The sequence below is a fragment of the Antennarius striatus genome, chromosome 10 (genome assembly GCF_040054535.1).
Source record: "Antennarius striatus isolate MH-2024 chromosome 10, ASM4005453v1, whole genome shotgun sequence".
Lineage (NCBI taxonomy): Eukaryota > Metazoa > Chordata > Actinopteri > Lophiiformes > Antennariidae > Antennarius > Antennarius striatus.
Window position 1 is genome coordinate 18,866,172 of NC_090785.1, and position 13,498 is coordinate 18,879,669.

Below are 13,498 nucleotides of genomic sequence, written 5' to 3' on the forward strand. Positions count from 1 at the left end.
AGTTGAAGTAATTATAACATCAATTTGTGTTGCTGCTTAACCATGTTAAAAAACATGTCAGCTGATATTTAATGTTCATCAATCCAGCTGTATATTATCCATGTATAAGCAAAGCCTTCACAAAACATGTCATGGTAGCAGGGTTAGTATGTTGGCAGGGTTTGTTTCGACGAAACAACCAAGCGATCAAGTTCCAAGGATACAGTATGTCCCAACTCACTGCATTTCAACTAAAGGGCCGACATAAAAAACAGTGTTTTTGTTTACATCAAGGCCAAACTGCTTGGCAGAAAATTTGGGGTCATCATCCAAACATACTTTTTGCATCGATAGTACAGTACTGCAATATTGCTTAATTCTCATTTCAATGTATTTTCTCAAAACAGGGAATAATTAGTTTTTAATTTGTTATAACAGTGTATGTGAAACAGATCCTTTTTTAAAAAAAAAAGTATCAATCAAGCCTCACTGAAACTGACCAGAAATTGACCTGATATGAATGCAATTGTAAAATTAATAAATGTGTATTTCACTTGGCTATATGAGAGAAAAACAGATAAAATTATATTTAAAAATATTGTAATCTCACGTTTTTCAGTTGGGTGTTTAAGATACGGAGCGATAGTTTGTGGGATTCTTTCAAAAGTGCTTTTAATGAGAAGCACAAATCCAAATGTTTGTATAATTTCCCTGATGGATTTGTAACCTATACATGCAGGTCTGTTTTATCCACTTTGCAGCTGCTGTTTGGTCTCTGCTCGAATGGGATGGGAGAGGCAAACACTTGAGGGACGTCATTAAATCTAATTAACTGTGCCAGAAAACTGGGAGGTAAATAAGTCCAGTCCTAACGTGGGTGCGTGTTGCCCACTAGTGGATCACTGCACTGGAGGCGGGGAGGAGAATTTCCCAGCAGTTCTCTGCCAGAGTAGCGGCTCCGGCTACTGAAAATGGGTGCAGAATAGTAATTAGTATGTTTAATGAAGTTAAACCGAATTAACGACGCAGTTGACTGTTCGAGCAAGCGACGACAAAGGACAACAATACACAACAGACCGCAGCGCTCCGGGCCAGACTGACTGGAGCCACCAACTTGTGAGACGTTTCACAGCCGCAGCACGACCAGGGTAAGAATTCCAGCTTCATCCACCGAAGCATCAAAAACGTCCGTAGAAAAACACATAAATTGTTTTAGTTGTGTTACACATTCACATATGGATCTGTTTTATAATGTTAAAGCAGTGGTAATATAGTTTTAACTCTCAAGCGTATAAAATCAATTCATTTGTGCGGATTTTTCTTTCATAGAAAGTGAATGGCAGATTTGAAAAGTTGGCAAATAATTGCGGTGCATTTAAATCGGATCGTTAAGTAATCTGTAATTGATTTTGTGTTATAGTAGGGTTAATGCGATAGCCACGAAAATGTTATTTGGATGTAACATCCGAACGAGCACTAGTTTGTCAGGGGAGCGGAATGATACGCACTCCGCCTATCTACTCTACTTGTGTCCAGGATCTGGAGGACATGGCACGGGGAGACGGAGGTAGGAACTGTTTGAAAACGAGAGAAAGTCTTTGAGGGCTTTTCAATAATTGCATGAATGTTGTGAGGAAACTCGTGGCTGTGGTTTGCGTCCAATGTTGGAAGTTATGTGACGACTAAAGCCAACAATTGTTAGGTAAAGATTGTAGCCGTGAGCGGCATCATCGGAGCGCTGGGCAGCGGGGCTTGCGCCTGCACTTTCCCTTAGAGGGCTGGGCTAACAGCTAGCATAGGTTAGCCTCAGCTGCGAGAAGTTCAAAAACTTTCTGGAATGGAGGAAGAGGAGGAAGGGTGAAGGAAGTTTCGAGTAATTGCTGGACATGAAATGAAAGCACGTAATTATGTTTCAAAAAGAACGAATCATCAAACATGTTAGGAACAACTAATACATTCTAGCGATCGTTTATGAGGCGTTACTGTAAAAGTTTAAGCGGAATGTGTTGCGTTCTCCCAACCTTAGCTAAGCTAGTTAGCGAGCTATCGAGGGTTCATATACTGTACTAGCTCTGCTACATACCGATGTTAGCTAATGCCGCTACAATACTATGTCACTGTTATCGTTGTGAAATGAAGTTATAATGGCATTATGAGTATTTTTACTTTCTGTTGGTTATTTGTGTTAAATTGGTTGCGTCTTTGAGGTGTCATTTCTCTGTGGGTGGGGGTGCGTAACGTTATAACTCACTAAATCCTGTACTGTATCGTCTGCCCTCTGCATTTACCATTTTTTAAACATTTTAGACATTTTTACTCCGTTACATCGTGAAAGTTTTCAATGTATTGTGGTTTTTAGACATTGTTAAGAGAACACAAGTAAACCACAAACAAATTCAACTTAAGCGACATCCTCATTGCTAACAGACTACAGTATTTTTGTTGGCCAGTTTCAGAGCACATTTGAATGACTGTATTTTAGTTTATCACATTCAGACAGCCACATTTCTTTTCCATATTTGCAATGACTTGGGATGTGATGAAGAACTCCAGAAGAATATTGATTGTTAGTATTGTATCCCATGGATTCCATGACAAATAATGCAGGAACGTGTAAATCTAAAAACGCTCCTGAATATAGTCTCTTTTCACCTTATTTCTTTTTACCTTTTAGGCATGTATGAATAGCAAGAATGTAGTCTTGTAATGTGTCAATCTGGAGATTGTTTTTAGGTTGAAATTTACACCACGCAAAATATGTAGGTCAGACTCATTGTTGCAAAATCACATCACTTACATGCTCAGAAATTATGAAGGACCGCTGCAGATTTTTCTGTGAAACCGAGCAGACACTTTATTTTATAGTTTCGGGTCATCTAGGCAGTTATCAGTGAAGCAAAGGTTTCTCCAAATTCCTCTCAAAAATGTGTCATGACTTATTTGACTCTCATGTTCTTGATGGTGAAAAAGAACGAGATCTTAGTGTGATCTGTTAACCATTTATAGAAATAATAGCCTTCATCGGTGGGGTTGATATTCAAATGTGAATAAGCTGTTGCAGTTGTGTATTTTGACTAAACAAATCTAGTAAATGTTCAAGATACAGTGTGTTCTACTTGTGTCAGTGGCATTGACCATCGCCTTACATTGATATTGTTGCTTATCTTCCTCACTGAACTGATGAATCACTGGTGATGCAGCTTAAAAACACTTAGCTGCATTACATATCTGACTGATCTGGTAATGTGGAAACAGCTGCTGGTATATCTTGATGTGTCGTTAAAAACTACAATATTACAGACTGTTTTCCAGTGGTTATGTCCTACTTTGAAAGGTTTCTTCCCACTTTCATGTTCTTGTAGAACAATGAACAGTGTGCTGTTGGACAGCTGTGTGCTGGAAGGGAGGGACTGTGGCAGAGATAGGATGAGGGAGGAAGCTGCTCTTTGTGGTCACATCCTTTTTGACCTGGACTGATTCACAAGGCCCTGAACAGCTGCTGCTCCCGCTTTGACTGTTTGCTTGGGCTATACTGTGTAGGCAGAACCTGTCCACATCACCGGTCATTTCATCAAGAAGATGGGCTGAAAGTGAAAAGCACTCTACAAGATAAAAGTCACTTGTGGATACAGTCATTAAAGAAATATTGATTCTACTTACATTTGGAATCCAAAGTTGTTTAAATAAAGTCACTCAATTGTAAGAATCGGGAAGTTGATGAGACAGTATTATGTCATGTTTTGTTTTATAGCATTAAACATTGTACATTATATTGATGCCAAATAGACATGTCTATAGATATTATCTAGAATGACATTTTAATTACTTAAAATCACGTATGAGCATGTGACTAACTTTACAAAATACAGTTAATCAAATTGTGAGTCTTCATATTCAGTCTATTCTTATATCTTCTGGTGTTGTGCTCAAGCTGAGGGCAAAATTCACATTCAAATTTTGGAAACTTAAGTCAGCAAATGTTAAGCGCTACAGACAGGGTCTGAAACTAACACCTGCCCACGAGCTAATGGTGTGTAAAATTTCTTTGTCTAGTCAATCGCAGAAGTTATTCATAATGTGGATGAGTAAGCCTTTGTACCAATGGTACATGAAAATGTGTTTTGGGATGTTTGTGTCCCTTAGACACAATCCCACAGCAGTAGACAAGCGTCAAAAGAGAGCTGGCCTCTTTTTCCTTCCCTGCCTTTGATTGGCTCTGACCCTGACACACATCTCCACAGATCAGGGAGTATAGTTCAAATAGAAATTTTCAGCGGATTTATGCCGATTTCCATTCAAATCAATCAATTCTGTGAATTTTAGGGGGATGGGGAATTAGGTACCTTATTCTTATTATTAACAAACTGTCTCATCAATTCAATTTCAAAATGTGTTTTCCGAGAACTGTAAAATTTAATAACTTTATTGCATTTGTTCACAAATAGGAAATTAGATGAATTTGAACAGATTGGATCAGTGAGAATACGCGTAGAATTTCACGGCAAGTATACCAGAAGTAATGACTGAACAAGGCAGTGCAGAAGTTGGCAGAACTTGCAGCAAAGACGTTGTCAAACTAGAAGTGCCAATGGTGAACTGTACATAATGTAAGTATGAAAGTGACCTATGGCAAAAAAACCTTCTTGAACTGAAGAGAGATGTAGTCTTCTCAGAAGCCTCTTTATAAGAACGAGTGCAAAGCATTGAACAAAAACGGTCACTGAATATATTTTAAAAATAATAAATTTACTTCAAAAATGTGTTTGCTTATTTTAAGTCTCTGTATTTTGTTTTGCTCATCAAAAATTTCACTCTAAATTGGTTATAAATTACTGAAAATCTCTCAGATTGAGGGGTGCATAGCAGCACATTCCTAATCAGATAACAAGTGACATTCATAAACTTTTTATCACTCATTTTTGAGTAATGGTTTCAGCACATATCAACCTGACTGCCCTCATGTCAGCAATATTTGATTCTCTTTTTCTTTTTTATGTAGCCATCTCAAAGTCATCGTCATTGGTTCAAAATTCATAGTTCAACTGAAATAATATTTTCCTGTTGCCATCCCTGGTATGATCCAACAACAGACTCAGGGACCCATGCCTATTGTGACCATAGATTGTGTGTGTGTGTGTGTGTGTCTGTGTCTGTGTGTGTTTGTTTGTTTGTTTATTTACCCGCCCATTCATCCATCCATCCTGTTGAGTTAAATTCCTGAATTGTACCCGGGTCATGAATTAGTCAATATATTGAAAACAAGTCTGCTTCAATTTTTCTCTGGGCTCATCTTTAAACGTATATTCAAAATAATACTTTATCTCAATTAAATATATGGAAATCAATGTATATGGAAGATGACATGCAATTTATTGTTTTGGCCAGTAAAAATATGTTTGCCGAGTGTTTTTTTTTTTTTAATCTACCAGTCCAGTATGTTGGTGCTTCAAAAAGTTAATTGTGGACCGTGGTTACAGATGTAGTTGATAGCTCTGGGCGGGCGGCGGAGGGGCGCATTCAGGCTTGTGTATTATGCAGCGACGTGCTGTGAGATTCACGGCGGTGAGACACCAATGTTAAAGTCAGTTCTAGGAGTAAAACTGCGTCATATTTGCCAGTAAATTAGCAGCCTGAGATTACAAACTAGTTAAAAAATTGTTAAGGACACACAGCAGCAAATAGCTGCACCTCACCTCTGACTGGACTACCGATTGATCGAAACAATATTTAATTAATAAATGAAGACGAACGTCGGAGCTTAACTTTCTGCTTCGAATTTCAGATCAGGAAATAATCTGCTCTGTTCGCACTGACAGCACTCGTAATGAATTTAACCAGTTTTTAATGTCAGGTTTTTTAATATGCGTGTTGACTTCTTTCTAAGATGGCAAAGTGATCAAGTTTCCTTGGTGAGGCTCAGAATGTCTTATTGACATAACAATAGGGGCCATTCAAAGGTAGTCAGGAAGTCATGAATGCAGTCATGACTGTCTGAGCAGCGCGGCTCTATCTAGTGGACGGATTGCGAAACTACAGCCGCTGCAGTTTATCAAATAAAGTTATTCATTTTTATTGTGTGCGCCTTATAATCCGGTGCGCCTTATATATGAAATAATTTATAAAACAAACAAATTATTGAGGGTGCGCCTTATAGTCCAGTGCGCCTTATAGTGCGGAAAATACTGTATATAATGCCATAGAAACATGGGTGTTGCTGATCTTGACATGTATCTGTTCCTTTATTTTGCAGAAGGCTGGTGGAGATGAATGCAGATTTTGCCTTGCTTTGAAAAGCTAGGAGTTATTGAGAAAAAGTCACGTCCTTGTTCCTGAGTCTGTGAACTTGCATCTCTTACATCGGTACAAGTCCTGAATTCAGCTCCAGCAGCCAATACTCTCTCCCTCCGTCGGTACTGGTGACCCAAGTCCGGACAGTTTGCTCCAGGGCCTTTCCTGAACAGCAGCAGCTGCGTCCTGCTTGCTGACTCCCCTCTCTCCCCTACTTCCTGTCCTTGGTCAGACAAGGCTAAAGCCTCCCCTCCCCTATCCCACTCCTCATCTCTGCTGGCCTCTCATAATCTCACACATTCAAGTGGATTCTGTTGTTGGCCACACATTCATAGACTGTTTTAGACAAACACCAGTTGGAGATCATCAGCAAGGGACTTTAGGATCTTCGCAGTTCCACCGGAGTTACCGCCAGCCACCGCAGGCGTCCCCCTTTGCAACTACTCTTCAGTCTCCAGCATGACCTCCATGTCCAGTCTCTTTTCTTTTACCAGCCCTGCAGTCAAGCGTTTGCTTGGCTGGAAACAGGGAGACGAGGAGGAGAAATGGGCAGAAAAGGCAGTGGATGCATTAGTGAAAAAGCTGAAGAAGAAAAAAGGTGCAATGGAAGATCTAGAAAAAGCACTAAGTTGCCCCGGGCAGCCCAGCAAGTGTGTCACCATTCCAAGATCGCTAGACGGCCGGCTACAGGTTTCGCACAGGAAAGGTCTTCCTCACGTAATCTACTGCAGAGTGTGGCGCTGGCCAGACCTCCAGTCCCACCATGAGCTCAAGCCCCTGGAGGTGTGCGAGTACCCATTTGGTTCCAAACAGAAGGAGGTCTGCATCAACCCATATCACTACAAGCGAGTAGAGAGCCCTGGTAGGTACTCATGACTTGGGTATGCAAAGATACGTTTGCCTTCAGGTGAATTGTTTGTAACGAAAAGTCAGTTTGACTAAAATACTGTTAAAATCAAATTATGTACTAACATCCCTGGGTAGTTACTTTTCCAAACTATTTTTTTTTTGTCTAAAAAGGTTGAAAAGAAGATAATTTCTGAATTTAATTTATAGTGGCAGAAACATGCAGTGAAAAAGAGCATCCATTTTTAAAAATAGCAGCAAATAAGAAATGAGTCTCATTGGTTTGGAGGAGTGAACGTCCCTTAGGTAGAGCTTTCAACCAAGCCTGGAGCTAGTAAAGAAATCCACAAAGGTCAGGAGGCTGTCATCACATTGACCTGTTCCACCCGCCCCTCTATTTCACAGAAAATCAATATCAGTAGTTCTTTTGCAGTCTTATTGGATTATATGCCTGGGGCACTCCAGAAGAGGTGTGGCATCAGAGAACGGCTCACTAAATGCATCAACCACTCAGTCTAAACTGCAGCACTCTCACATCACGTACCACATCATACACACTCAGGAATAATCCTGAGGGACAGCCTTCCTGACACGAGGTTGGTCTGGGACTGTTACGCCACCTTATTTAAAAATATTGATTACATGTTGGTCAGGAGATGCTGCACGTCTTATCATTTAAGGCATTGCACATGGATAGTTTTTAGGAGCAGCCTTGAAGCCTATAGTCATTTACAAGATGAAAGTCAAGGCTGTGGAAACACGCTATCCTTTTCTGACCAAGCTAAAAATGTAAATAAATATGGATGACCTTTGTGGTCATAAAGTTACCAAGGTCTGAAAAGACTTTGGAACAATGTAGAATTGTTGGGTGTTGAGCAGTGATGTGCATTTCAGCAAAAAATTAATTTTCAACAGTTTTAACGTTTTTAGCTTTTAAATCATTTATCAATGTGAGATGCCAGATGTTATATTTCAGCTGGGAGCATGTTTTTTTAAAATTGAATTTTATTTGGGGTTTTTTTTTTTCAGTATTTAGTGAACTAAAATATTTGAATGACTGTCGTCCATTACTTGGATATTTTATAGGTCAAACGATGAATCAAGAAAAGAAATGGTACTTGCAGCCCTAGTGCTTTAACATCTTGTCTGTGCATCATGGTAACTTTACAAGTGCTCCAATCCAACTGCTAGCTAGCACCCAGAATGCAAGTAGCTCCACAAACATGATTTTGCATCAAACATAAAGTAAATGATTCCAAGAGACTGGCTGGTCATTTGGAAAAAAAGTGTTGTCTGATTTATACGTTTAGAAAAACTGTGTTTCTCCTACGACTCTACAGTTTCATTCTAAAGCGAAACACCAAGGGCTTCACTTTCCAGCATTGGCTGGATTCCCTTGGCACTAATAGGAAGGATACATTATTAACAAGGAAAAGCTTTAAGTACGAAAAGGCTGTCCTTAAAAATATGTTTACCTTTCTTGCCCTGACCGTGTCCCTTATTGATGCCCAGACCATTTTGTTCCTCTGTATTTGTTCCATGATCCAGTGCTTCCTCCTGTCCTGGTACCACGGCATAGCGAGTTCAACCCACAACATAGTTTACTGGTACAGTTCCGCAACCTCACCCACAACGAACCACACATGCCCCTGAACGCCACCTTTCCAGAGTCCTTCCAGCAGCCGCACAGTGGGAGCGGTGGCGGCAGCAGCAGCGGTGGAGGAGGTGGCGGCGGTTCTTTTCCTATCTCTCCAAACTCGCCGTATCCTCCTTCTCCAGCCAGCAGCGGTACCTATCCAAACTCTCCCGCCAGCTCAGGGCCCTCCAGTCCATTCCAGCTTCCAGGTACGCCAGATACACTCATGTACCTGACCCTGGGCAAGATGCCAAACTATTGTGTTTTTGTTGATTGTTGCTGTCATGTAGCCAACCATAGGCAGCTATTAATAAACAACTCCTGAAAAGTGAAGCTGGTGTGAAAAGAAAAAGACTTCACCAAACTTTCGATCAATGTACCAAAACGTTACCATCAGATTCTGCGGAAGAAGAATAAAAGATTTAAGTCGAGAGAAGGGTCAGGTGACAGTAACTACATTTCAGGCATGTAGTGGAACTTGAAGAGTTCCTGTTCACAAGAACAAGAACCAGGTAAGAAAGACTTAAGAAGTCTTTCGTTTTCAAGAAAATTATTCACATTCACATTCTGCTGAAAATGTCCTGCCTTGATATCCCTGACAAAAAATGCGAGCTGGCACACGTGTGGCTGAGCTAATTGGCTATCAGTAGGTATCTGCTAATTAGGTGTGTGCTGCTCCCTCTTTCCGTCACCACGTTTTTGTATTTTTAAGATGTGTAGTAGAGACGCATGTACCTGTAGTGTCGTTTACGGTCGAGCAACAACAGATGTTCAAGAAAAAATTTCAATCCTGTGTTGAAATTCAAACCTTTATATGCATACTATTGTATGCATATAAAGTGAGCTGCACTCCTAGATGAGAACAGGGGTGGTAGTGAATGGTGTCCTCCAGAGCCAGGGCTGCTGGGGGCCATCAGGGCACTGAGTGCACCAGATAGACTTTATGTCTCACTGGCACTGACTTGACACAGAACAGATGTATCCAGTGCAAATAAAATATCTCTTTATGGAGACACTGCTTTCTGCTCTATCTATGTTGTCGTCCTATACCAGAGGAATTACTGTGAATATTTAGATAATATTTGTGTTGCAGTGGGTTTGGATGTACTGTGTATTGTGTGCTTTGAACTGTATTGAAAGAGATTCTAGTGCTCGATCCTAATACGGTCCAGATCTGCTGAGATACCAATAGCTGCAGCTGTTAAAAGGTTTTAAATTGCAATTTAGGATTTTATGATCTGTGTTGAAATGCTCTGGTTATCATTGCGTAAAGACAAAAACATCAGTATTGTCTAAATGCTGTCAGTGCAATCCAAGCAGAGCTTCTCGGCATTGTTTTTCCCCTGTGCCTCAGTATGGGCTCTGAAAGCTCATGTTGCATCTCTGTAGGGAATGGTGTAGCATGTGGCTTAGTGAGTGTAATGTATGTGAAATCTGACACCACTTCTGGGATCCACATCCTGTGATGACTCTTGTTGGACTCTCAGGAGGTGTGTGTAAGAGACTATTTACCAGCAGTGACAACTGGTCTTATCCCCTCTAACTGTCCTTAATGTTTCAGCTGACACCCCACCCCCAGCCTACATGCCTCCTGATGAGCAGCTGGGCCAGGAGAGCCAATCCATGGAAACCAGCAGCAGCCTGGTGCCGCCGAACATGGCCAGAGGTGGTGAGGGCTCACAATTCTATCCACAGAGGACCAAGTTTACAGAATACAATCAAACCTGTCTAAGAACACCTGACCGCTGAATCAAAGTTGTCGTTTTCTTAAAACATGTGCTCATCATTCCCCATTCAATACATTGTGTATTGAACAGTTACATTTGTATTCTACAGTTACATTTTTCTACATTTACATTTTGGCGGTCAAATTTCCGAGCTGCAGTAATTTCATACATTGTTAGCTGTGGAATTCATAAGCAAGTAAAGACAACATTTCCATGTGCTGGGCTTGCACTAGGAGGTAGTATGACTAAGCCACTGTGGCTCAGTGTAAAAGAATTGAGTAAGCCACAAAAGGCCACAATCTGTGTCCAAGACAGCAGCTTGCTATAATTGCAAGTAAAACTTACAAGTAAACATTGAGTAATACCAAGAATCAAATTTATGAAAATCAAAGTTTCTAAGTCAAAGTTAAAATGTCTTCTAGTCTAAGTAAAACTTACAAGTAAACATTCAGTAATATTTTGTATGACCGTATCTTCACATAGTGAAAGCATGTCGTACACCAATTTGCGGGTTTAGCTTGTAAAAATACAATCGTTTTTCTTTTTATTGGACGAGAGGAGGTCATGACCCGAGTGCATATTTAATGATTGAGAGCATTCGGGTCACTTCTGCTATTTCCGTCGGCATGCGGAAATAGCCACATGCCTTTTTTTTTAATGTTATCGCCCGGGGATTTTCGCGAGTCCCAAAAAGTTGTAAGTTTTACCCTTTCCTAAAAATAAGAATGCCACTGTGGCTACACAGGCTGATAAGCTTGTAGCCATCTGGAATTTTCTGTGCCTATGGCAAAGTGGCGAATGGCTAGCACAAGCCCAGACTTGTGATATTAAGAGGTCATATGCCCCGTAAAATTTAGTTCTGACAGTATGTACCGTTATTATTCAATTGTTATTAGCACCTGTCACCAGTAAATCCCTGTCATTCTATGCACTGGTGGATGGATTTGCTCCCTCCACCTACCAGAAACCTGCTGCAGTGCCGATAGAAATGTCCGTTTTATTAAGAGACTTGAACAGAGTGGCAAAACCAAAGCATTAGCATTATATGTGACATAAGAGATGTGGCTGACATTCTGTGTCATCACGGCAGTAGATGATGCAGTAGATGCTAACACTTCTTACATTTAAAGATTCAAAGAACAGGTTGAAGTTCCTAACAGATGTTATACAACAGACTGCATCTGTGAAGCTTCACATTCTTGTCTAAAGACCTGAACCTATTTATTTAAGTCAGTCACGTTAAACTCCTACTGTTATGTGATGTTCCAGATGTGCAACCAGTGGAATATGAAGAGCCAAGTCACTGGTGCTCTATTGTCTACTATGAACTCAACAATCGTGTAGGAGAGGCCTACCATGCCTCGTCAACCAGCGTCCTGGTAGATGGATTTACTGACCCATCAAACAACAAGAATCGCTTCTGCCTTGGACTGCTGTCCAATGTCAACCGCAACTCAACAATCGAGAACACCCGCCGACACATCGGCAAAGGTAGCGTTGACACAAGGCGACAGAAGCAGGTCTGTCTGCTGCACGATTTCACCTGGAGGTCCTAACCCCACCCGCTGTGGCTTCTCTTGACAGGAGTCCACCTGTACTACGTGGGAGGGGAGGTTTACGCCGAGTGTCTCAGTGACACCAGCATTTTCGTCCAGAGTCGAAACTGTAATTACCACCACGGCTTCCACCCCACCACCGTCTGCAAGATCCCCAGTGGATGTAGCCTGAAGATTTTCAACAACCAGGAGTTTGCACAGCTTCTGGCCCAGTCTGTCAACCACGGCTTTGAAGCTGTATATGAGCTCACCAAGATGTGCACCATCAGAATGAGCTTCGTCAAGGTGAGCAGGACAGGGAACGCCACAAAGCATCAGCTACACCTACTTGTTATAAACACTGATCGCTGCTTCATTTGCTCTGCATCCTCAGGGCTGGGGAGCCGAGTATCACCGACAGGATGTCACCAGCACCCCCTGCTGGATCGAGGTTCACCTGCACGGACCCCTCCAGTGGCTGGACAAGGTGTTGACACAAATGGGTTCGCCTCTCAACCCCATCTCCTCAGTGTCCTAATGATGGACTTGTGGGAGCTGTGGGGAGATTCTTTCAACTTTGTTTTCTTTTGTGTTGCTTTTTTTGCCCCCCACCCCCCCCTCTCTGTCTATCTCAGCATTTTATAATTTAAGATGGTCTTAATGGCTGGACTGTTTACACTTATGTTTGTGGAGAAAGATTAAAATAGAGCTGGAATATCCAACAGCAGCAGCTGTGATTAGTAATGGAAACAGTAACACTACAGTACCTGTAAACGGTGAGGAATCAGGTATGGCCGTGTGGTTGTATCACCATGGACACTACTGCTTGATGCCACCTCTGAGAACCGAGGACTCCATTGTCAAGCTGCAATTTGTCAACTGTTAATTTTTCATTAAATTTTTTTTCCAATGTTTTTATTCCTCTGTACGTGTAGTTTTTAATGAAGCAGAGCCGTTACGATACTCTGCCTTATGTCCAACAAATTGGAGTTTTATTGAACACTTTTGTTACCTTGCTGTTTCAGTGTCAGATATTTACATAGACACGATTATGTTTACCGTTAGGCTCAGATATAACAATGCTTTCTTTTTACAGTCTCCTCTGCTAGAAATGAAATGAGCGACTGCCTTTAGGATAAGGTTATGTACGCCAACCTGATGTGGGAGATCAATCACTGAATAAGTTTTAACATGCCATAAGCTAACAATATTGTGAATGTTACATCTGTTTCTATAGAAGTAGTCATTTATGATATAATCAGAACATGAACATTATCATTGTTGATTCTTGTTTGTATTCTCCAGTTCAGTTAAAGAGTGACTGCATTTCCAATACTCCCTATATTAACAATATTGTGCACTCATGGATTTTGTGGAGGCATATTAAAATTTGGAGTTGGTAGAAAGGCATTATGATGACATCATTAGCTCAGTCAAATAAACAGGTTATTTGGTAACATTGCTCACTTTGTCTTTCATTGTTTTTG

General features: G+C 40.9%; 1 protein-coding gene across 3 annotated transcripts; it reads left to right on the forward strand.

The window, feature by feature from the left end:
* The first annotated feature begins 871 nt into the window (after positions 1–871).
* smad5 (SMAD family member 5) lies at positions 872–13,473 on the forward strand. Of its 3 annotated transcripts, none has more exons than XM_068326015.1 (7): positions 872–1,127; positions 6,230–7,129; positions 8,662–8,958; positions 10,311–10,418; positions 11,746–11,967; positions 12,061–12,317; positions 12,406–13,473. In XM_068326015.1, the coding sequence occupies exons 2-7, from the start codon at positions 6,727–6,729 to the stop codon at positions 12,547–12,549; spliced, it is 1,431 nt and encodes a 476-aa protein (XP_068182116.1). In that variant the 5' UTR covers positions 872–1,127; positions 6,230–6,726; the 3' UTR covers positions 12,550–13,473. The 3 variants fall into 3 exon arrangements, with proteins under 3 accessions (XP_068182116.1, XP_068182115.1, XP_068182117.1); XM_068326014.1 differs by lacking the exon at positions 872–1,127 and adding an exon at positions 1,500–1,546; XM_068326016.1 differs by lacking the exon at positions 872–1,127 and adding an exon at positions 1,500–1,546 and having other exon boundaries at positions 10,311–10,415.
* Positions 13,474–13,498: the final 25 nt, after the last annotated feature.